The sequence below is a fragment of the Rhipicephalus microplus genome, chromosome 4 (genome assembly GCF_043290135.1).
Source record: "Rhipicephalus microplus isolate Deutch F79 chromosome 4, USDA_Rmic, whole genome shotgun sequence".
Classification (NCBI taxonomy): domain Eukaryota; kingdom Metazoa; phylum Arthropoda; class Arachnida; order Ixodida; family Ixodidae; genus Rhipicephalus; species Rhipicephalus microplus.
In genome coordinates this window covers 122,748,671-122,774,554 of record NC_134703.1, presented here as the reverse complement: position 1 = coordinate 122,774,554, position 25,884 = coordinate 122,748,671, and the positions used below count along the sequence as shown (strand labels likewise).

General features: G+C 43.3%; 1 protein-coding gene across 8 annotated transcripts in view; it reads right to left on the bottom strand.

The window, feature by feature from the left end:
* The window catches only part of LOC119172328 (uncharacterized), a 182,162-nt gene that overhangs the window by 24,601 nt on the left and 131,677 nt on the right, over positions 1–25,884 (bottom strand). For all 8 annotated transcript variants that reach the window (XM_075893600.1, XM_075893598.1, XM_075893604.1 and 5 more), the window contains 8 exons: positions 25,420–25,479; positions 25,221–25,305; positions 22,014–22,114; positions 17,689–17,785; positions 17,518–17,613; positions 12,407–12,513; positions 11,728–11,966; positions 5,262–5,371 (listed from right to left, as the gene is read on the bottom strand). In XM_075893600.1, coding sequence (XP_075749715.1) covers positions 5,262–5,371; positions 11,728–11,966; positions 12,407–12,513; positions 17,518–17,613; positions 17,689–17,785; positions 22,014–22,114; positions 25,221–25,305; positions 25,420–25,479 — 895 coding nt within the window. The remainder of the gene's footprint in view (positions 1–5,261; positions 5,372–11,727; positions 11,967–12,406; positions 12,514–17,517; positions 17,614–17,688; positions 17,786–22,013; positions 22,115–25,220; positions 25,306–25,419; positions 25,480–25,884) is intronic.

Here is a 25,884-nt window from a genome sequence, read left to right as displayed (position 1 = left end):
TTAAAAATTCAATATGAAGTGTCCCCTTCTGGGCTAACAAAAACCAATGTAATGCCTAATAAAATCTGAACTAAAGTCGCCCGGTGTCTAATAAACAGTATCAAATAAGTGCATTATAAGCAGGCATGTGAATGCATATCAGCACCTCCATGTAATGCAGGCAGAGAGCTTAGTTTGCGAGTTTAGATAAAAATGAAACTTGTTCTCTTTGCCTCAAGTTTCAGGTCTATCGCATGCTTAATGCACAATCTTTCTTTAAGGGGGGAGAGAGGGGACAAGGGTCTTAAAAAAAGTATTATCCTACTGTCATGAAAATCACCATGCATGTGTACCATTGAATGGAGATTTCAAATCAAAAACGGATTTCAAATATGACATCTAGAAAAAAAGTAATGACAAATTTCCGCATTATAAATAGGTCATTTTTTACGGGTCGTTATGGTAACTCAAGAACTACATGTTTCCTCTAAAATGTTCATCCTACAGGCTAAAGCAAACTAAGTGTCAAAACGGTTTATTTTTTTATGAGAAAATATTTTTAAACTTGGAAGGTAAAAATGAGCTTCCAGTAATTAGCTAGCATTTGTCATATAATTAGAATTCTATTAAGGTTGAGAAAAATAAAAGCTTTAGCCTGTAGTTCAAGTGCTGCGGAAAAAAATGGTGCCAAGTTTGTTTAGATATATTCACAGAATCTTGCTCAAAAATTCCGTAAGGCACAAAAGTAACAATGCCAAGAAAATTATATTTTCAGTTTTAAAAAAATTTGTAATTTCGTATATTAAGCTTTTAACAAAAAGAAATGGTATTTTTCCAAAACATACTTCCAGCTATAAATACCTCAAATTGCAATTTTTGAAAGTCGGCACTTTTTACAATTTTGCGCTAATTTAAGACCCTTGCCTCGCCTTTAGGACAAGTGGTCTTGGGCAAAAACTCTATATTACTGTTGGGCAAAAATCTCAGCACATCAAGCATTTTCTTTGGCTTTTAATGGGACTCTCTCACCTTAATGGGGGACGTGGGGATCGAATCACGAAAAAGGTAAACAAATCGATTTTCTGAAAATCTCATTTTTAGTTTCTGTAGCCCCCTCTTTTTATTAATCTAAATCCAAAATATGTTCACTAAAACTACACAGAAGTGCTTTTAAAAAGTTCTGCCCACGCAGACAAATCAAATTACTGTGGGAACCTAAAAAATGAACTCATTTTTCAAAAAAAAAACAAGACAAAACAGAAAAGATGCTTTGTGATGTCACAAATAGGCATGAAGATCTTGAGCTCATCGTAAACAGAATTTCTTCCTGTTCAAAAACCAAGCTTCCAGTGGCTCCTCCATTTAAAAACAAGCGCACAATAAGCAAATGTTTGAAGGTCATTTTGAGGTCCCAGATTAACTGCGGCTGCCACAATGATCTGGCATGCCACGCCTTTGGTCCGATATCGCTCCATGTGTGCGTCGTCTGCGGTTTCCACTTTGCGAGATCACGGCTATGGAATATCATGCTACTTAGTGATTAAATGATGTGTTCACACTCATTCTGTCTTTGCAGGTTGACGATAATTACTAATTACGTCTTACCAGACACTCCAAGAAACTAAACTATTGTAGTACAGTAGGACAACGTGAACAGCGCAAAGCGAGATTCGAACCTGTACTGAATTTACACGTCGAACTCGCTGTTAGACAGTCTGCCCGCCAGCATCTCAGAGTTCATGACGAAGACCACAGCGGCAAAACATTTTATACTCCTGATCTATCATGGCGTACCTTGAAACATCAGAACTACAACTGCTCTCACCGAATCGGGCTAACAGCTCAGAAAAATGGTTAGGCCTAATTTGACCATGGTGCCGTTGTTGAAGGCGAATTTCAACTAAGAGCATTGTGGTAGCGCACATGCGAAAGTGAACAGGCTTCATCACAAGAAACAAATCACACCCTATGATGAACGATTTCGCCTTCGAATCGCGAATCAGCATTTTACACATCAGCAGTGGGCGTGGAGAAAGTGGCGTTGGCCATTCTTGACGCACAGCGATCGCTTGAGGCAGCGTTGCAATAGGCATGCTGTGCATCGCCCCTGAATGCCATCAACCAGCAAATCGGGCACCATCTTCATGGAACCCGCGGCCGAGCGCTTGGAGAAGAATATTAAGTCTCAGTAGTGATACAACTTAGGCGCACTTCAAGCCGTGCTTAGGGTCACAGCAAGTGTTTGTAAATGTACTGAAATGATCAAAGCCTCGCCCACTACATTTCCGTGACCAGGTGAAGGATGAAGCGTATCATGGCGAGGGTGACATGTGAACTTGTTCGGAAGAGGAGACGAATTTTTATCTGTCAAACTTGTGACAAGTAAGCTCCCTCGATTGCATGATTGCAGACTTGTAACATGAAAGTGGTCATCGAACCTGGTAGGCTCACACTACAAAAAGCAGAAATTGACCCCAAAAAAAAAAAAAAAAAAAAAAGAAATCCATCAGGTGTAGAAAAAAAAATGAGAGAGCAAGGGCACAGGAAGGTCCCTGCAAGCAAAGTCACCAAATGCTACAGCTCCAAGGTATTTTGATTTACATGTGCAGTCGAAACCCACCATAACGAAACCCCGCAAGTACGAAATGCCCGCGGCAACGAAATAATTACGGATCCCCGGCGAACGTTCATAGAAGCCCATGTATTACGTATCTCGCGGCAACGAAATGTTTTTGGACAGCGATCCCGCATTAACGAATTTTCTACCACGGTGCAGGCCTTATTTTACCCTCCCACCAAAGGTTAACTGTCGAAAATATGCTCGTATGCGTGTTATGCACACTCAAAATTTGTAAACGTCTGCTTTTTACGCGCTAGCGTGGGCACCGCCATTTTTGTTTACTTAAGGGGGGACGCGGCTTTGGAATCGCGAAAAATAGCAAAAAAGATCTACTTTCTGAAAATCAAGTTTTCAGTTTCTAGAACCCTTTTTTCTATCCGATTCCAAAATATCTACAATGAAAACCGCGCAGAAGTGCTTCGGAAATTCATTTCACCCACTTAGGTAGCGAAACTTTTTCTGGAAATCTCGAGAAAACAACGATTTTCAGAAAATTATGGCTTCACGGTTGCGGGTCCGGGAGCCGGCATCTTGGGCTCATCAGAAAGAGCATTTCTTCGTGTTTAACTTTCCCACCTCAGCTGACTCCTCCCTTTAAAAACAAGTGCACAAAAAGCAAATGTTTGAAGGTCATTTCGAGGCCCTTAATTGGCTGTGGCCGCCATGTTGCCTCAGCTCGCCTCGCTTCGGGAGATCGTCATCTGCTGCTTGTCCGTCGCGAGGACATGGCTCTCAAAAATTGCTACTTCGTGGCGTGTTCACGGCTCGATGATCACTTCAGATATAATTGCGCTTTAGTTAGGAGCAGTAAATCGATGCGCGATCAGGTTACTACGAGCGCGGCACGTCATCGGAGTCGTCTTTAGCCCTCACTCCGCCGACAGCGAGAATGCGAGCAGGAACGACGCACTCATGGCGACGTGCTTCTTCGCAAGCAACGAAGCTGTAAGCGGCGGCACGTTCAGGTTACTACGAGTGGCCGCACCGGATACACGACCAGATTACTACGAGCGGGCGCACGGTCTACGAGCGCGGCACATCATCGGAGTCGGCTTTAGCCCTAACTCTGCTGACAGCGAGACTGCGGGCAGGAACGACGCGCTAGCGCATCCAAAACAACCAGCGGGTTGTTTTAAATGCGCTGGACAGCCTTCGCTCCTTCTTCGGCGCACATGACGAGGACGTAGCAATGGACCACTTTCGCCAGTGCGAAGGGAGAGCTTTGAAGTTGTTGCATGGCAAGGGTCGGCAAAGTAAGTTGACCGACTGCTGGCAATAAATTTTCGTTCTGCTGGCCGTATCACGGTTTTTATGTCTCATACTCGCGGCAACGAAATTTTCGCGAAAACGAAATTTTTCGGTTTTCCCGGCGATTTCGTTATTAAGGGTTTCGACTGTATACTCAAACCTCGATATAACAAAATATTGGTTATAACAAAGTAAATAAAAAAGTCTTGCAATAATTGTAGTGTTAGGAATAAACCTTTAAAACAAATTTTCAGATATAATGAACCTATTTTGGATGTAAGATGCAACTTTGTTATTGAGGTTTGAGTGAAGTAACAGTGCAACTTTAGTGCCAGTTTTCTCAGAAGGGTGTTTTGACTAGACAGGCCCACTGGCAAAAAGCATAGCACAACTATAGCTTGATGGATTTTTATGAGGCTAGTTGCACCGTGTTCCCTAGGGAATTCTCTATGCTAATGTGTCCCTACATTTTTTTTTAATCACCATCTTGTTTTATTAATCTTTAGCTAACTTTGACATGATAAATGCATTATACAAACAAAGATTGTTCTATGGAAAAAAAATTGGTCTGATAAAAATATTTGGAGAATGTCACAGTATGCAGCACTCCTATGGCTAAGGTATGTCAGCAACTGTGCGTTTTTACCACGCTTCTTTGTCATGCCAGGTGTTCTGCAAGTTTGGTATAACAATGATGCAATTAAAAATTTGTATTGTCAAAAATACTGGAGGCATCATAATGAAACTTGGTGAAAAGTCATTGTGCACATTATCCAACAGGCATTCCAAATTTCAGTGCCCTACTACAAAAGTTTAAGAATTTCACTTCTAGTCCACCTCCCCTCTATTAACAGGATTGTGAGAGACGTCTTGTAATGAGTATTTTCCCACTCTGGCTCAGCTGAAATGCGGCTGCCACCACCGGCATTTAACCTGTGCTCTTCTGCGTACAACACAATACGAGTAGCATGAAGTCACTCTAGTGGGAAGGAAGTTTTCACAATCCACTGCCATGGAAATGCTACAGCGAATGAAACTTTCATTGAACAAGTCGTTATCACCAAGAATAACAACAGACTTATTCAACTTTGTATTCAATAGTACACTGCCACAACCACTCGGGTAGATGCGTTTACTAGGCCAGGAAAAACAAAATGACATTTCAGATTGGCTATGAAGGGAAATATGGGGAGAGAAGGTTATCGAAGACACGTCATTAGCCGCAAAGAGAAGCTTGAATATCTGTGGGCTGCTGTCTTGCTGAGAAATTATCATAGGCCAATGCTGTTTTTCTCGCCTGCTCTAACTAAGGAAAGTAAACATTAAGCTTGCTAGGGTCTGCGAGTGGTTTAAAGTTCAAACGACACACCAGACAAATGGACAGTCGGATAAAATAGTAAGCGTCTTTCGACACCTTTTCAGCCGGTCGGCTGGCAGCAGTGGGATAGCCCGGAGATGTCCTGGCCGGTGTGGCAGCTCCCAATGCAACTTCGCCGTTACCAGTGGGAATCGGAGCTGAAGTTGCTGCACACACAATCACATAACAGCTTATTTATAAACTGTCCCGTATAGGCTTGTGTAATTATTCGAATGCTACTAATATTCGAACAAATAGTTGAGTATTCAAGTTCGCTCCGATTTGAATTGAAATGATCGAATATTTTCAAAGTATTCGCAATGAACGACTAGGTGTATAGTAATCTGCATGTAACCGCCTGTAAAGGTGGTTTCACTGCAATGTACGTGTGCTAAGCCGTGAAAGCATCTACCTAAAGGAAATTCGCTTTGCCACGAAGTCCCCCTTCAAATTTAAAAGGGCCCTGCAACACTTGATGAGCATGGTCGTAAAAGCTGCGGCAGTCGAGGCTATCGAGAACACACGAGGCAAATATTATAGCGCAGCACGTGGCCTGTAATTCACAATAAATTTTCAAAGCAAGAAATTGCTTTCTTCCCTCTGCAAATGGCACTACAAGCTCAAAAATCACTTGTCACCGCCAAGAAAGAATATGCGGCTCTAGTCAAAGCCATTGGCTGATTTGAGCAAGGCGTGCTTGTCGTTGCCGGAGCTGCTGCGGAAGGCTGCCACTTGTTTTCAGCGCGATCGCACTAAAAAGCCGTGTATTCGAAGAAAAAAAAAAGAGTGCTCAAGGTCACGATGTGCGTGTGACGTTTTTTTTTTCGCCATGCCATTCCTCCCGCTTAGCTTTCAGCTATTTCGTCGAGACAAGAGAATGCAATTGCAGCGTGCAACAAATTTTTGGAAGTCCACTTGTGCTGGGCTGATCGACAGTAAATTTGTGAGGCAACAAGCATGTTTACTGGTTGCATGGCTACTTGAAGAAGTGTTGCAGGGCCCTTTTGTTATGTTACCCTCATGTTACCCTCAAATCATTTTATTGAGCTTGTTATGACAGCTTACATACTCCGAGAATAATAAATTTTAAAACGTGAAGTATCTTATCACTCGCATCCTACCCAAACTACTACGCATGGTTGTTTCAACTTCCTTTGAACGAAAAAAAAAAAAGGCATTTGCATAGAGCCCCTATTTCAATTTAAAAGAAATATCGTGCAGGTTAGTTAGGTCATGACAAATATTCCCTTTTTTTTTATATGTCTTACATAACATTCGAATTAGATTAGAAATTATTCTATCAAAATCACTATTCGCTTCGAATTCACTTCGAACATAAAATTCACTATTAGCACAAGCATACTCCTGTATAAATGTACGAAATTCTAACATAGCGTAGCTAAAATACAAGTGTCCAGTGAAACACCCACATTTGAAAAATGAAAGAAAAGAATAGCACAAAATTGCATTTTTCTACAATCTTGTTTACTTTTTTTTTCACTTATTTCACTACCCTTAGAAATTTAACCTAACTGCAGGTCGTTTAACTCATTTTTATTTATTCTTCATGGGACTGGTAAAACAGACTCATTTGGTAAGTTGGAAAAAGAAGAGAGAAATAAACTGCTTGTTTAGCTGTATTTGCAAGATGAAGTAAAACCTTCACGACTTCAGTTGTCATTTAAAAATAGTCACATCATTCGAAGAACCTACACAGTCCCGTGTTCCATCTACAGTATAAACCCAAATGAGACGATGTGGCAGCCTACACCAGCCTGATAACTGAAGTGCAATGAGGCGATTCCGAATCCCAATTTGGCCACAAACCCAGGAATTCGGATCCCAATTTGGCCACAAACCCAGGCATTCGGCTGCCCTTCGCAGCCACAAGGCTATGTAACATTGACAGATGGAATGATGGAGCAGCCCGGCCTCATACCTGTTGCTGCCAGCACAGAAACAGTGCATGGTAAGTCTTGTAAACCTCTCAAAAATGTGCTCCACCACAACACAGCACTCGCAGGCCAACAGCTCGTCACGTGCTCCTTGCAGCTAATGTGTGTTGTGATGCATCCATTCACCTATGTTCTTTTACAACGAAAGCTGTTATGAGATCATAACTCGGGCTTCACGCAGCGCCGCAGTTGTCCACTGCCGCTGCTGCTGGTGTCCATAACCACATCGGCAAAATATGAAAAAAATATGAAAAAAAGGAACCTAGTACCACTAACACAGTGGGGCTCGAACCCGGGTCCGCTGGGTGCCAGCCCAGTATTCTACTATTGAGTCACGCCCGTGCTCGGTACTTGTTGACAAACTTGCCTTAGGCAGGCATGATGTTTGGAAAGCAATCGCGTTAATATGACTTGTAAAGCGTTTTGCAACAGCGAAAGAACAACCAGTCGTCACACAATGCTCGAACCCATTAAAAAAGCTTGTTTTTGTTGAGCTATTAAAGGGGCCCAGTAACACTTTTTGAGCATGGTCAGAAAACGCTGCATATCGGTAGAAGAGGCTCCGGACAACACGTGAGCCCAAATATTATAGCGCAGCACGCGGCCTGGAATTCACAATACATAATCAAAGTCAGCGAAAAATAGCTTTCTCTTCTCTCAACAAATCACGGAAAATAAGCCCAGTAAGCTCATGTATCAGCCATTGGCTGTAACAACCGCGCGCTCCATGTTAAAACCATTGGCTGATTTGAACATGGAGCGCTCGGTTGTTACAAAGGTTGCCACAAGATGCCGTCACTTGTCCACGCGTGCGCACGTGATTGCACTGAAAAGGTTGCCTATTCGAAGAAGAAAAAAAAAGAAAAGGTGCTCGAGGTCACGATGCGCGAGTGACCTTTTTTTTTTTCCCCCTCCCATCCCTCCCTGCTCAGCTTCCAGCGCTTTCGTCGGGATGAGAGAAGAGAAAATGTGATTGCAGCGTGTGACAAATCTCTACAACTCTGCTCGTACTGAACGGATTCTTAAAATTTTTGCAGCAGGCAATTCGTGAGGTAATATGCTTTTCCAGTGAATTAATTTTATGGTCACCCAGAAAAGTGTTTCAGGGCCCCTTTAATTGTGGCGCATACCCACTTCAGGCATAATTCTTCATCGTCGTCAGCCACTGCATGAACAATTGGCACAAAATTTCTCGCAATAGTTTAGTGGATACCACGCTTCTCAGAAGAATGACGAAAAATAGCATAGCGAATGCTGGCCTACTACCCCATAATATTTATTATTAATGCTGCAGCGGGCATGAAACAAGTATGCTTGCAGTTGTTACCAAATGAGTGTTTTGAAAAGGCCCTGAAAGGCCGCTTTTCTGGCTTTCGCTGTGACTGTACTGTGCCTTCTGCACAGGCCTGGCGTTTGGTGCAGGCACACTTGCTTGATACCCACAACGGCATTAATAATAAAATTTTTTGGGTAGAAGGTCGGCATTTGCTACGTTATTTTTTGTCATTTTTCTGAGAAGCATGGTATCCGCTGAACACTCAAGAAATTTTGTGCCAATTTTTCATGCAGTGGCTGACGCCGATGAGAAATTATGCCTGAAGTGGGTATGCGTCACAGTTAATAGTTGAACAAAAACAAGCTTTTGTAATGGGTTGGAGCATTGGACGACCCACTCGTTGCGCTGTTCGCATTGTGCGACGACTGGTTCTTTTACTGTTTTAAAACGCTTTGCAAGTCGTACTGACGCGATTGCTTCCCTGAGGTCAAGCTTGCCTAAGGCAAGTTAGCCAACAAGTCCCAAGCACAGGCGTGGTTCAGTGGTAGAATACGGGGCTGGCACCCAGCGGACCTGGGTTCAAGCCTAACTGTGTCATTGGTGCTAGGTTTTTTTTTATAATTTTGTGCGATGTGGTTACGAACACCGGCGGCGCCGGTGGATAACCATGTGTGACCAGAGTAGTGATCCGATAAAAGCTTTCGCTGTAAAGCATTTATTTAGCTCAGCTTGATAAAAACCATAGTTTCAAGTGGAGTATAAACAAGATAAACAGAGAGAGACAAGCACAATTTTTCTGCAAAGAACGGAAATTCATATTCCGGCTGTCCGCCTTCTGGAGGTTTTTACTGGCTTTGCGGCCACTTTTAGAAACACTTTCACTGTATACTGCTACCTTGACAAGGCCAATACAGTATACGCCAAGTTGCTTATGAAAGTCTGCAAGCTTTTCTTTGAGGTGTGGCAGCTTGGGCTAGTTGGTATGGCATGACGATAGTTATAGCGCGAGAACAAAACGTGTCTTTCGTCCGTGTCTTTCATGTCCTTGTCTCTGTGTGTCAAGAAGGACACGTGTCTTTCGTGTCCTTGTCTCTGTGTCGTCGTTTTGTTCTCGCGCTATAACTATCGTCATCGTTTTTTTTTCTGAGGTTCGGATATTTTCTTGCTTTCAGCCCGCAGTAACATTTCCTGAACGACGTGCAGCCAAGATCTCCATTTACGCCATTCAGGATATCAAGCCTCGGGCACCCAAAAAAGACGCGATGCAGCTATATTTAGTGTGCAAAATGACCTTCTTTTGTAGTGAACTTTCGTAATGGAAGTAGTGCATCACAGCTTCCTGCATTTCACTGATAACAGATATGATGTGCGCAGGCCCTATGCAAAACTGACCACAACATGTGTTCAGGAGCCATTATGTGATGGCGATAGCAATGCATCTGACTCCTCTGAGCTCATGCTAGTGCCACATATGTGGTTTCCGTTTCACGTGACTATAACGTTGTGGGGGTGCTGACACCCCCCTGTAAAGTTGTCTGCGCCGCGTGGCACACGTGTCTCGCCGCAAGGCTTTATTTCGGTGGTGATCACCGCCGGGCGGTAGATGGCGTTGTGTTCGCTTTGAGTACCACTGTTGGTAGAGTGGTAGCGTCGGCGGTGGCCCCTGGCAGAAGGCAGGCCTTGGTGGTGGGCGAGAGTTGAGCAGGCTCTTCTGCGCGTGGCAGCTGCCGCGAACGGTTGTCTGTAGCGGGGTCCCCGGTGCTCGGCACCGCGGGCTTCGCGCCGGGGTCCCACATGGAAAGTCAGGCGTTGGCGATACCGCCTTGGGTATGTATTAGTGTGTTGGATGTGTGTTAGTGTGTTTAGTGTGTCACTGCGTTATGTTGTTTGTATGGTAGCGTGTTAATCAAAATTGATGTATCATTCGGCGGACGATATTGTCGTCTAAATTAGTTAATAAATGTGTGTATGTTGTGTGCTTTGTACCGACCGCGTCTACTGTGTCCGTTCACTCCAAGAGCGTGGCGTGGCGAGACACTCGTTCGCCTCGTCGACACCCCACACTGGGCACCGGGGCCCACGCTACAGACAACCGTTCGTGGCAGCCGCCACGCGCAGAAGAGCCTGCTCAACTCTCGCCCACCACCAAGGCCTGCCTTCCGCCAGGGGCCACCGCCGGCGTTACCACCCTACCAACAGTGGTACTCAAAGCGAACACAACGCCATCTACCGCCCGGCGGTGGTCACCACCGAAATAAAGCCTTGGGGCGAGACACGTGTGCCACGCGGCGCAGACAACTTTACAGGGGGGTGTCAGCACCCCCACAACGTACAATCTGTTTCCTTCCTCACTTTCATTCGGCTTTCTTTCGCTGCCCTTTCCTTGCATTTTCCCTTCTAGCCAAGCTCTTGTGTTTTTCTGTTCTCCACTGTACTCCTGTTGGGTAACTGAAGAACGCGAGGAAAATTTTAAAAATGAACGCTTTTCGTTGCTTTCTTTGCTGCAGGCTACGAGTGAGGGAGATACCAGCTTCGTGCACTGACTTATTTTCCCCCCTTATCTCGCCATTGATTTGATTCGAGTCTTTAAAGCAAAGAAAAAACTTCCCTCCCATTTTGCTTTCTCTTGTTTGCTTGAATGCCCCCCAAGACTATAATATTCGTTGCGCAGAATCCCCGTCGCTGTCGGTCATTGCGAGAGTTCGCCTTAACAGAAGAGGCCTGCTAGCGGTTCGTCTTAACAGACTTTTTTTCTGCACTCAGTCTATGGGAAACCAAAGAAACATTCACGATTTGTTCGTCTTAAAAAGTTCGTCTTAACGGGAGTTAGTTTACTGTGCATGTGACAGGGTACCACTTAGCTTAGTTTCAAATGTTACTGTTCAATTAAAATTACTTTCGAATTCGTCGGACTGTTTTGTTCCAAGATGTATGACAGAGGCAAGAATCTTGGGGACAAACATTGCCATTGCCTTGAGAGTCAGAAAATCTACTGTCTTTGAGCTATCATGCTCACTAAGTTTAATGATGCCAACAGACAATAAAGATGCAGAAAGCATAGGGAACATTATTTGTAGTTTCTTGACCATGACTAAATAGAAAGCAATTGAAGTGGATCAATACCCCCCCTTTTTTGTCAACTTTTATGTTGGCTCATAGATTGTTTCTATACAAAGAAAACTAGCCCCTAAGTCCTTACTTCATGGTGACAAGGTAAGCACAAGACCTGCCATTAACTAAAAAAGGCAAACTTGAAAAAGAAAAAAATGTGACGGCAGTATGAGCTCAGTACCAATATAATAATAGTCCACGCCAGGGCCAGCAGGAGTTCCTAAGGCAGCAATGTTGACCGGCTTGGCTGTTGCGCTGCTGGACAGAGCCCGGGCTCCTGCCGGAATGTCAAGCCCGGGAGGCAGGGCCTTGGGCCCAGGAGCAGGCTTGGGCCCAGGAGCAGGAACAGTAAAAGGCAGCATAATCCCCGAAGGGTGCGAAAATAGAGGCGCTTGTGCTGGGAAGCTCGGCATCCTAGGTCTGTGGTAAGGATGAAACAACATGCTCTCACCTGTTTATCTGCCAGCAAAATCTCACTCGCACAACACCAAAAAAAAAGCGTGCGCACGCACACGCACATGCACACACACACACAGCCGGCACACATGCCAATTGCTGTGAAGATACCGAGTACAGGATGCACTGCCATGGGCCCCCACGCCTGGTCCATGTCAAGCAGCCGAGGATGGAAGGATGTGAAAACAGAGTAACGTTTATCAGGATGCCACGTAGCAGCTCTGCATCAGACTAGTTTAGCTGCAGGTGCATCCCTCAACACCTTTATATCTCAAAACATTTTACATTCATGCTCAACTCACATGCTTGCCAAATTTCTTTTTCTCATGCGCAAGGAAGTAATAGGTTATAACATTTTTAAATAACTCTTTAATTTGCACCCATATCTTTCCAGGGACCCTTACTTGACTGCCATAGAGATGTCCTGCTGTGGTGGGAACGTCGGCCTTGGGGCCTGCGGTCGCGGGGCCTGCGGTCTTGAAAGCGGAAGGACCGATGGCTTCGGAAGTGGCTACATGCATGAAAAAATTTCATCATAATACTGACGGTATTCCCTCTGGCTCCAAAGGTGCAAACAATAAGTACAGGGGCTAGCAGGTAAGCATCAGATGTTTAGTGTACTACATAGTTACACAAACATATGAACGCTAGTGAAATTAGTGGCATCTTACACTTGCAAAAAAACCGATTCCCCCGCTAAAAATGATTGTGAATGTATTCTCGTAAAATACTGTATTTACTCGCGTATTGAACCACCACTTTTTCAGAAAAGTTGACTCCAATTTGGGGGGAGGTTTCATAACGTGGGAGAAAAAGAAGTCATGGTAGTTAAAACAGCGCAAATTTCGCATGACGGCTTTGCTTGTTAAGGCCCGTGAAATGCACGATAAATTATTTTTGTAGCCTGTCTTTCCGTAATGAAAACCGCCATACGCACCCTGCGTAGCAGGTGTCCCCAACAACAAAAATGCAGTGTTGGATGGCGGCACACAAACGTTGCGGTAGACGTTGTGGGTGCACGATGCGCCATCGGCACGGTGGGTGCGGTTGCACTTTGCTTAGCCTCTAAAATGGCGGGCGCGCAACATCCAAAATTTCAGTTGTTTTTATATACCCTTTAGACGCGAACCATGATCCACTGTGGGAAAATGTGCCACATTTGCGTGGCATGATTCCAAGGCACTCAGCACTTAGTATTACATTATGAAAAAGAAAATGAGGGAATGTTTTGCTTTGCATGAGTTTCGGTAAATAATGTTAATTGGTATGTATTTAAGTATGTAATTATTATTTATTTAGTCAGCACCAATTTTTACACAAAAAAAAAATGAAATAAGAAGCCCAAGTGCAAACACAGTGTTTTTTTGTTTGCATTCATTTCAAGGAAAGAAAAAAAAAAAAAACTGGTCCTAGAACACGGCACATCAACTGGTCGTCAAACAGTAGTGTCGCCAGCAAAGTGACCCTCTGCAGCATAAAGAAGCTAAACGACTGGCATCTGTCTATTTGGGAAGCCTGCACAAATGTTCACACCGCGTTCCAAGCCACTTGAGTGAACACACTGTCCGTGACGCCTCTAAATTTGATGTGTACAATTGTACACGCCGCCGCTGATAGGGATATTAATGTCGAGGCAGATTTGAAACTGCACTTGAAGGGAGCGCACCTCTGTCTGCCACATCAGTCGGGTTTCCCCAGAGGTCAAAAGAGAAAAGGCAGCGCCAATAGCACCTTTGCCTTTCCCGTGTAAAGTGTTGTTGGCAGCACTATAAATTGGTTGATTTGTGGGGGTCTAACGTCCCAAAACCACCACACGATTATGAGAGACGCCGTAGTGGAGGGCTCCTAAAATTTCGACCACCTGGGGTTCTTTGACGTGAACCCAAACCTGAGTACACAGGCCATTTCCGCCTCCATCCGAAATGTAGCCGCCACAGCCTGCAACACTATAAATGCACCAGATCGCGTACATAAATACAATTCGGCCTTTGCATGGCCCCATTCTTGATAAGGAAACTATGAAACACCACCCTGCTTGCCCTTAACCAACTTAGCAAAAAGAAACGCTTTCATGTTGCTGCCTCATAAAAAAGTGCTTAGAAATCCTTTCCAACTTATTTTTTTTTCTGCGATTTCACGTCGAAGTACAGTGGACTCCTCTTGAACGAAACTTGAAGGGGCAAGAAAATTTTTTCCATTTATGAGAAGTTTCATTTAACTCTTTCGCTACGGCAAAAAAACGGCACTTTTTTTTTTTGTTCTTTCACAAAAAAATTTATTACTCTTGAAAAAAAAGAAGGAACATATAGCGCTGTAATTATGAAATTATAGCTTATTGATTCGGCCTTTTATGCATATAAAACACTTTGGTATAAGACTTGTAGAATTGGAAAATGTAATTGTTAAATAACAAAAAATGTACAAAAAGTTATTCAAGCACTTCACAAGTTATTGAATGTAGAGAGCGAAAACATTATTTTGAGAAATCTGCAATATACAAATTGTTACTAGTTCTCTTAGCTATCATTCTAGTATAAACACAAATCCAGTTCAGCCTGTCAATTTTTTTGGGCCCATCAACCTACTGGCCCAGACGACTGTGCCACTCGGCAAAACAGTCGAGTGAAGGCAGGGAGCAAAGGTAAATTTTACAGGTTGAGCAGAATACGTTCGTTCTGTTTTGAGTTTTTGTTTTTTCGTAGCAGAGCTTGCAGTTCCCTCTCTTTTCCTTTCTTTTCGGGTGCCGAACAAAATCTAGAGGGTAGAAGGGGGGTGAGAAAGGGGCATGTCCTTGAGAAACATCATATTGAAATATCTGTTGAATACATTCTTCTCTGAACGCCAATTGGTCAAAGTTCCTGTTTCTGAATAGTTCTTCGACATTTGGATTCTCTTTCTGGTGCTCCTGAAACAAAATAAAACTGTTTACGCACGCAATGTCCACAGCATGAAAAACGATTTTCCACCAACGTATGCAGTTTCTGAGTATTTTGTACGTGCCAATTATTTCATCAAATTTGTCCATGCTGAGCATTCCGGTGTTGTACTCATGAACAAGGAGGGGCTTATTGATGGTATCCACAACCCACTGGCCTCCCCTTTTCTCTCTCCTTTTAGCAGCAACATGTTTATTTGTTGTGTGCATCATGCTCATCAGACACACAGAACGTCGATCCTTGCATTGCATGAAAAGGATGTTGCCTTCCCGAATCCAGCGAACGTCCCCACGCTGCGCCCTTAATTCCCACGTAGCATCCTTCAATTTTTTTTGGGAAGCCCTGACGATCTTCGCGAGTGGTCCCACAGGCAAGCGTCTTGTGCTCAAGGAGATGTTCGAATAATTTTGCCGACGTATAAATGTTATCCATAAAAATTTTATATTCCTGGTGGAGATACTTTGTGCAAAGCCGAGTCAGAACGTCTAACGCTAATCCATTGGGTCCTGGTACCTCACGTTTTCCAGAGTACACAAAAAAAAATTAATTGTATAGCCGGTATTCGAATCCGCCAGCACCCACAGCTTATATCCAAATTTTGTCACTTTGTACTGAATGGACTGCCCGATTCCTGACCTGGCTTTTGATTTCACTAAGCTTTTATCCACCGCAATGTTGCGCTGTGGTTGAAACAAACTTCATGACTGCAGATTTATGTGTCGCAGAAGCCATGACACTCTCCAAGTCTTCCCACCAGATGCTGCAGCCGCAAGATTTTCCGGGTCCCCTACGCTTAGGAAAGCTAACAGCGCGAAGAATCGGTCCCGTTTCATAATATTTGGTGGGAGAAGGCCTGAAAATATTCCTGTCTTCCGCCAGTACATGTGGAGCCGTGGTACATCAACAACACCAATGTAGAGAATAAGTTCGATGAACCTCAGCATCTCAAGTGGCACTACTTCTTCCCAGGAGCCGTCTCGACGAGTGTAGGTTTGCCTGTCCAAAATATGCATCCAGGTGTACTTGTTTGTGTTTTCACGTAACGTCTGGAGCACTTCTGTCGTAAAAAACAAAAGGAAAAATCTAGCGCCCTTGAGAAGCGACGCACGACATTCCATAGCGCTGCTGCAAGATGGGCACCATGCTGTCTTGCGGGTGAGAACTTGATACCCCGTGCTGGATTTGGCAAAACATCCTTGCCGTACGTTGTCGAGATCCTAAGCAAAGAAAGGATACTGTTGTCGTCAAATATCAAGCGCGTTTTCTCTTTACATGCAGCGCGAAGTCAAAAACGAAACTTACCTGGTACTACTTGTCAAAGTCTAAGGCGTCTGGTCTGGAGTGTCATCGTCGGAACTCGAGCGAAGGAACTCGAGACGGCTCGAGCGACATCGTCACTCGAGCCGTCTGCACTACTCAGTTTGAAAAAATCGTCGGTAGAAGCCGACGAAGTGCTTGCAACAGCAATCGGCAGCCGCAGAGCGCGGCAAGGAGGAGCGGCCATTCTCACGTAAAATGTAACCGCATTCTGTTCGGCGGGCGAAATGTAAACTAAGAGAAGTGAGAGTGGAAAGTTGGTTGCCCAAGCTTAGACTAGATGGCGTTACGTGTCTGTAAAACCAGAGTTTTCAATTTTAGTGGGAGATTTGAAATCATCGGAACTCCTTGTTCGATGGCTTATGGGTCCGTAGCGAAAGAGTTAAGCAAAGCCCACAAAATGAATGAAATATGACTATTTCGAAAGCACCAACTGTAGCCAACTGAACAAAAACATTCTGATACTACTATAGTTGCTTAGAAAGGAAGATGTTGCTAATATTGCCGACTTGTAAAAAAAAGAAAGCGATAACAATTTGCTTGGCCTTGTTCAAGTACTTTTTCACATAATAGGAGTGCATTGCTGAAACGCTGGGCAGGAACTCTGTGCCACCACCATGTTCAAAGTAGCACTGCAACAGGATGACAGCATCTCTTGCGGCACTGTCAGCCACTGAAATGAGCTCAGGATCACACACCATCTCATCAACACTTGAGCACAGGTCCTCATCTTGAACTTAAGCTGTAGGTTTCTCAAGGCTGTCCTAAAGTCTACGACGAGACGTCGATTCCTGCTCGACGTGCACGAACATGTGCAATCACTGAATTGACTTGGCTAAGCTAGCTTTGGCATTTGTTTCATGGTTGCTAGACTGCCGCGGCTACTTTCGCCGTTCACGGAATTTGCCTGTTTTAGTTTGAGCCGATGTAAGCGAAAAAAAATATTCAGATTACCCGAATCTTCTTATCATTAAATATATAGGAGACCAACCAAATGTGCCAAGATAGTTTCGTTTATGCTGCTTTTCCGTTTACCTGAGTTTCTTTTAATGGGAATACACTGTATTAGAAAACTATTCTATTTGATTCACACTCAGATTTGAATTTGCTTTGCACCCGAAATTTTGCTATTTGCACACCTCTAAAAACATTCCATTTATATTCAAAATCTTCCATATTCACGCAGCCATGGTTAATATACAACAGAGAAAAAGATAAACACACAGTAAGCCAGAGAGCAGAAAAAGTTTTCCTGGACTTACAATTTCGAAATCCGGCTTGGCAGGAAGGTCTATGACCTCAAGGTCAGCCAGGGCTTGGCCTTTCTCGACTTTCTCTATATGGTCTTGGACCTTTCGCTGTAAAAAAAAAAGTTACCAAAGCTGGTAAATACAACAAGCAAGGAATCCGGGGCCATAAAGCACCAAGCATACCTGGAACTGCTCGTATTCCTTTTTCCACTCTTTCATGTACAGGTCAGCCAGCCTCTCCTTCCGTACCAGCTCGACCAGGCTGTTGGGATCCAGAGAACTGAAAAAGAACAGGCAACGAAGGGGGTGCTTGGACAACTTTTTATGTAAACAGTTACTTTCGGTAAACGGAAATCAATGAAACTGCTGTTAAAAGGAGACAAGTGCCGAAAACGCAAGTTTTTTCCAAAATAATAATTTATTGTTTTTATCCATTTTCTCAAGTTCTGTTTCTCTACTTTCACGACAAAAAAAAAACAAACAATTGTAATTGAAATCGCTTCTAAGAGCGTGAGGTGGCCAGTAAAAACTAAAGAGAGCGCATTGTTTAGGGTCCCCTGAAAATCATCCACGGGCTGCTTGCCATTGTATTTCGCACAAGCAGTTCACTAAAGCGAAATGCTCAAAATAACCACGACTGAAAAAAAAATTATCTTTTCCGCACAGATGAGCTTTTACGTACTTTAGTGAAATGCGTTCTTCTCAAGATTTATTTTTGGGCAACTTCGAGTTTGGACAAGTTTTTATTACTTCTTGTAGCCTAATAAAGATGAAACTTCACCCGCATGTTAACATGTGAAGGGTGCAAGTATCTGTTTTAAAACTTGATATCATCTTTACAATTCATCTTTACGTGCGAAATGGGCGAAAGTCTCCAAAAATGGCGTAGTTCGCGTTGTCCCGTCGCGAAAACGATGCATTGGCCGCCATTTGCAATCGTGCATGCATGCTGCGAAGGCCTTCCCCTTCACAATCCACTATTACCCAGTCTGGTGTATCTTCACGAAGTATAAACAGAAAAAGAAGAAAAACGACGCATACGCCACGCATTTTGAATATCGCGGCAGGCAGCGCGAAGCCGCCATTGGTCGGCGGTGCGCTCCGCCTCCTCCTATCTTTCCAGCATAAGAGCGAAGCCTCGGACATCGCAATCGAGTTGTTCGGCATTTCTCAGCAGTTTTGCGTAATGGCAAGCCCCAAGAAGCACAGTCTAGATAATCGAAGTTCAGAATTCGCCCCAAGTATCGAGGGAAACGGCGCCGGATGCTTTCCAAAGCGCCAGCGAATGCCGATGTCACCGCTGACCAACGCACAGACGTTCTGACTTCGCATAGGCCTAACACTGACACCGAACCTTGCGGCGACAGTGGTTGTGGAATAGTCACTGCTGTGGAATTAGCCAGTGCATCCCAAATGAAGAGCGGATTATTCGAGAGCGAACGTGGACCAGTAGGTGCTACTACTGCCAACACGCTGCTTCGCGAAATCGATGCACTGACTGCCCTTGTGGTGGGTGCGCAATGCCCAACCTGCCGCGAACGGAAACTTGGCGTCCAAGAGGTAGCTGGAAAGCGCAAAGGGCTTTCAGCATTTCTCAAACTGTGCTGTGAAAATACCGATTGCCCTGAATCTACACTTTCATTCACGCACGCGTGAAACGTACTACTACGACCAGGAACCAAGGAACGAGGGCTCGTTTCGACAACGGCAGCTCGCGTGATGGCTTTGCTGTAAACGTAAAGGCAAGGCAGTTTTGGTAGCACGCGCTATAGGCGCAGGCCATGACCAACTTTCACAACTCTGTGCGATTGACGGTCTTCCGAGCATTCAGTGCAAGCTGCTTTGAATTGTGCCCAAATTTGATGAGAAAAAAAAAAAAAGGTTTCCTAATAAATGCCAACTTTCCAAACTTTCAAACTTGTTTTTCTCATTTTCATTTTTTTTTTGAAAATTTCACATTTTTTTTTGAAAATTTCACATTATCCTTCCAAACTTTCAAACTTGTTTTTCTCATTTTCATTTTTTTTTTTGAAAATTTCACTTTTTTTTTTTGAAAATTTCACATTATCCGGGCATCTTTTTAGACACTTGTACTTATTGTATAGTAACGAAACTTGGCACACATGTTTTTCAACACATGGAGAAAGCAAATACTAACTTGAAATTGCAATGCCTACCATAATTAGTTGTGAAAATATTAGGTTATTGTTTAAAGGGAGATTGAAAATAATTAGTCATTCACTACAATTTTTTCCTTGGTTATAATATTTCTGTGACATATTTGGATGGATATTTGCACTTCACAATCTACGAAGAGTCAAATAAGAAGAGAGACAATGCTTTTACTGAAAGATAAGTACATAAAAGAGTACCTGCAAAACATGTAACTTTTTGCTATTGTGCATGGCACAACTTAACTATAGCAGCTACACTCAAAATGATTGCATATTTAAAATCTCCATGAAAAACTATATTAATAACAAAATTTTCAAGTGTCTATGACTAGAAATAAAAAAAAAAGGTTCTTCCAAGGAGCGTCTCCCCTTAATGGCACAGAACCACAAAAGTTGAGTGGCATAAAATGTTTGTCCAAAAGAAACTATACACAATGTCATGGTACACAACGAAAACTGTGCAACTTACTCTTAAGCAGTTACATATTTGAAATTGGCTAAAAAGCTTATATAAACAGCAAAAGTTTCATAAACACAGGCTACAGTTTAACATAACTAATTCTTCAAATCACATCTCCCTTTGAATGAAATAACTAGCTCCAATACGATTGGTTTTGGGCTAGCATTCTGCACCCACGTTCACCTCTCAGTAAACTGAACTGCTGTTAAATTTAACATATTTCCCCTGTCCTCCCAGGCTCGGTTGAACGAGAGTGCATTGCATTTCCTAGAGTTAACGGCAGTGCAACCTCAGTGATACGATGACACCTCGAACGAATTTCTGGGAGATTAAATTTTTCGGCAACATCTGCCAAAGCCGCATTTTCAAATCTAATGGGGTATGGTTGTCGCGAACAAATTTTAACCTCATGACATTAGAAGCGAACGTAGCTGTGCACAGGTACGAACAGGTTTTGCCTGCATTGCCACTATGTCACAAGAAGCCATCGACGGCACGTCATATTCTTCGAGCTCATACTTCACATCCTGGGTGCCCTAGTATGCTGTGCACTTTCGTATTTTGATTACAAATGGCATCAGTGATGTGCCTTCTTTTTTTTCTTTTCAACACTTAAAATGTGTGCTCCCATGCTGTTACACTTAAAATGTGTGCTCCGATGCGTGTTACACGTGCATGCTACGTCGATGCAAGCCACATCCTCGCATCTTATCGCCACTGCGCAGTGGAGCGATGCCACAGCAATGCCAGAGCCCACAGCCTAGCAGACACAAAAAGTGCGATTGAGCCATGGCCACAGAAGATGCGAATGCAATGCGGGCTTCTCTCGCATTCCACTCCCACCTCTTATCACGAGCGGTTGCAGCATGACCGGAATAAAAAGGTGCACGCCCTTAGCAGCTTGTACCAGTGGCAACACTGGAGCACCCAAGAAGTCCTGTGGGCTTGACATGACAAGAAGTCATGTCAAGCCCCCAGGTCGGTGCACAACGCCTATGAAAGGTGGACAAGATACAAAGGAGGAAGTATACTTTTTTCAAACCTCCCGCGAAGTGTCATTCAATGCCATGTCACGTGAAATACTGTTGCAATTGCAAATCATCTCTTCTTTCACCTAGGTATTTGTGCTCACTTATTTCAATGATGCTACGGCAGCAGACTGTTCGTTCAAAGCAACCATGGTGCCGCTTTGACAGAGAGCGATATGCTTGCATGCATCGACCCTAGAGTTTTCAATTGTGCTTTTGGCAACCAGCACTTTATTCCTTAGCAGGCATTGCATTCCACAGCTGTATCAAAGTAGCCAGTGTGCAGTATAGCACAGCAACTTTTGCGCACAGTTCTTTTGGACGCCTAAAGTGCCAACTACATCTGGGGTGACCAGCACATCTTTTACCCTTAGCGATAACAGTTGTCATTGACGAAACACACTTGGATATCACTAACCCCTACATATGTACAGTACAGAAATATTCAAACTATGGCATTTAACATCCTTAGGTGTGTGTCATTGACAAACGACAATTCGTTATTATACTTGGCTTTCTGAAGCCAAGGATAGAACTTGCCATCTTACGCTCAGTGTTACAACACTGCCACAGCTGATCCGCCATGTGCTCAGAAGACACCATGCGCTCAGATGGCACAACCTCATGGCTAAAAATCAGACAGGAGTCATGTGACATCACACAGTTTATGGAGGATAAAATAAAGCTACGAAACGCAGGTTTTTACATTTTTTAAATATTTTTGTTATAATTATCTGAAGATACATCACCGAGGATTGGAACCCGACTCACACACAACAAAATTGTGCTACAGCACGGCTACAAGCGACTCGCGGCAGCTAGTAAAGCCACAACTAAGGATCTTACGCTTTCAGGCCTTCCATCTCTTTCAAGACTTTTTGCACGTGCTTCTTGGATTGTTCGAACCTCTCCAGGCCCCACTTGAGAGCAGTCTCGAGTATGCGTATCTGAATTGCAACAGAGCTGGGATTAGTACAGACAATTCAGAGCAACGTTATCGGTGCTCCAGTATCGACGCTGATGCAGTGTTCACAGTAATGGCGTCTGTATAGCGACGTATTAAATTTGCCTGCATTAAACAGCATTCCAGAAAAGACGAGACTGATAATGCAATCCTCAATATTGTACATTAGGACAGGGCTATCTAATTTGCTAGCTTTACTATGCAGGTACGTACTAAGCTTCTGTCTCAGATCAATCACACTCTGCACCAGTACCGTCTCAACTATTCCATCATATGACGCATAGAATACACCAACAATTATTATTATTATTTATTATTCAGAATACCCCTAAGGGCCCTCTCACAGGAGGGTATTACATAGGGGGTGGCTATAACGTACAGGTACATGAAATGATTAATAGGACCAGAAAATACGCAAACTAAACACTATACAGCTACTAAATAGATTAGAGAAAATATATGGTCAATATTCCTACCGCATAGTCTTAAATAATCAGAATAAATAATATGAGGCATACAATAATTAAACTATAAAAATATTTTAAAATTGATCTAAACAAGGAAGGAAAAAGTCACACAAGAGTACAATAAAATGCAATTTAGCTTACTACAAGCACACACGCCATTAAAGCATAAAGGAATGACAACATTACCAATAGCATGTGTGAAATACTGAAATGGCAAACTGCATCCGCCATTGCACTCGCTACGCTTAGAAGAGAGGCAAACTGTTTTTGACTGTGGTGGCCAAATCACATTGTTGAGAGACTTGACGGCACTCTCGGTTCTGCCTTGCTGGCATCTTTCCAGAAGTTCTCTTGCAGAAAGGCGCTGCGGTAGGTCCCCCCCCCCCCCCCCTTTTTCGTTCAAAGGAAGTTGGAAGAACTTTGAGTAGTAGCAAAATTTGGCTTTTAGCAGGATGCGAGTCATCACCCTTAAAATATGTAACATTCTCAAAGTTAATCATACTTAAAGCAAATAAGCCGTCATAACAAGCTTTTAAGCTTAATAAAATGAAGTGATTTGGGGGTAATATTTTCATTTAAAGGGGCCGTGCAACACTTTTTCAAGTAGCATTGGAATGGATTCAATAAAGAAGCTTATTGCTTCATGAATTTACTGCCGCAAAAACTTGGATTCTGCCCAGTACGCGCGGAATCGCAAAGATTTCTCGCACGCTGCACGTGCATTCTCTTTTCTCCTCTCAACGGAAGTGCTAGAAGCTAAGGAGGGAGGGATGGCACAAAAAAGGAAAATAGGTCACCCGTGAAAATAGGTCACGGGGTCATTTAGCAAGAGAAGAGAGCAATTTTGAGCCGACTGAAAATTTATCGTGAATCACGTGCCGCACATTACACTATAATATTTAATTAGCCCGTCCTCGGTAGCCACGTCCACCGATTGACTGGGGCTAGGCCCCCCTTTAAATTTGGAGGGGGCCTGGCGGCAAAGCAGATGTCTCCTTGATAGGTGCTTTCATGCTTCAATACCCATACACAGCCGTGAAACCACCTTTACAGGCGGCACATTCGGACTAATATCCGTTCCTTGCGAATACTTCTAAATTTTCCATTTTTAAAAATTAGAATCAAAGCGAATTCGAATACCTTACTATTCGTTCGAATATTCGAAGCATTTCAATATTCACACAAGCCTACTCTTATTATTCCACAGTGGTCACATAGCACACCAATTTTAGTTGCGAGTTCAAGACGAAGTCCAGTTTTAAAACTAACTGGGACCCTTCCACACTGGTGGCATCAAAATCCGGAGGGCAGCTTATTGATCGTCACTTTGTGTGATACAAGAAATGATGCCTCAGAAACAATATCATCCTAATTTTCGCCATCCTTTAGAAGCTCAAAGTTCTTTTTTGTGGCCGGGGTAGCAGACAATGCATTTTAAGTGTTTCCTCGTGTTTCTTCTCTTCGCGTAATTTTTTTCATTGGTGAGAGTAGGAGTGAAAATCCACTGCTGAATACTCAACACACGAACACCTACGGCTGCCGATGCCACGTTGCTGTTGCTCGCGAAAGCACGGTGATCACTGCTTGTGGATGCGTCTACACGACACACATATCTAAAACTTGGTATGTGGACTTGACAGCACCGCACCCAGACTCATCAACACCGCACACAGAGATGTCGACACTACACGTGTGCGTGCAGCAAGCGCTGATCGCATCATCAATGAAGCATGTGCCATCAGCACAGCCAGCGGTCGGGTCATAATTGGTGCATAGGGACGCGCTGTCACAGTCACACACGGGCGAGCAGTCTCCACCTCACACGTGCGTCGGATTTTCCTGGTCGGCGAGGTGCTTCGAGCTCATTCCATGCCAAACGTCCAAACCGTTTTGGCGACCACCTCAAATGTATTCTAAAAAAATTGTGGTGGTTTGCTGCATTGAAAATGGTAAATTGCTAGAATGTTTCAGGGAGAAAAAAATGTTTGGCTGCATGGGTGCCTTATGAACTTCCCAGATTGTCGTCTGGGAGTTGTTTGCGAAAAAAATTTTGATAATAAAGTAAAAGTGCTTGTGCAAGATGCTTTAAGCTCAGTAATACTCACGCAATTTTTCTGCCACATACGCCTTGAAGAGTTTAGAGAAAATCTGTTATGTTTGAATTTTTTCATTGCATTACTGCACTTTGCACGAATATCTGAGCAATAAATACTTACTCCACAGAAGGTGTACATTGCAGAAAAAATATTTTTAGACCTCTCAAGTAGCTAAACACTACAAAAAAAACCAATTTCACAGAATCGCCACTTTTGTCAATATTGAGATATTTTTTACACAATGTGGTAGTCCAATTAAAACATCAGCTTTATACCTTAACTAGAAAGCAAATCAACAGTTCTTTTTATGAGGCAAGTTTATCATTACCATTTTAAGTAAGAAAATAATTTTAGTAGTTTCCTGTTGATGGCAATGAGAAACTTCAATAGAAGCTGCCGTACAACTAAATGGGAAAACAGATGTCGATGGAAAACAAAAATTATTCTCTCCTATCTATTTTGAATGGAATTTATGAAGACTCAAGAAGAATTGCATGGACCTTCAGCAGTTACTGCATGAACATACCTCCGCACGCTTTGCTCTTTCCAAAGCACTGTCAGACGCCTCTTCGAGCGCCAGGCAAGTTTCTTCCAGTTCGTCGCATTTAGACCTAGAAAAGTCATTGACGGTCAGCAACAGTACAGGGCAACAGAACAAGAAACCACTTTCACTAGCCTTCAAAGGAAATTAATTTGAAAGAAAGAAAAGTGCAGCAGCAACTTACTTCATTTTTGTAAACTCCGTGATGGCCTTCTCCAGAGTCTCTTTTATGTTGTCCTCGTTCCTAGGAACAAGTAATTAACCATTTGCTCACACACCATTTACTTCCATTTGTGCACTGAAAATCAGTGGCTTCAGCGCTGTACTCTAAGCTGCATTTTATCCAACTGAAATTTTTACGCTTGTGCGAATACTTGAGCAAATATTATAATATTCGAATTCACTTCGATTCAAACTTCAATAAATGAAAATTTAGAAGTATTCGGAACGAATGAATAGGTGTATAAGTCCGCGTGTAACCGCCTTTAAGGTGGTTTCACTGCTGTAAAGGGGTGCCAAGCCGTGAAAGCATTAATCTAAATGTCCACATGTAACTTTTGTAAAGGAGATTTTTCTGCAGTGAGCGGTTGTCAGGCCGTGAAAACACCTATCTAGGGCAAATTTGCACTCCCACGAAGTGCCACTTTAA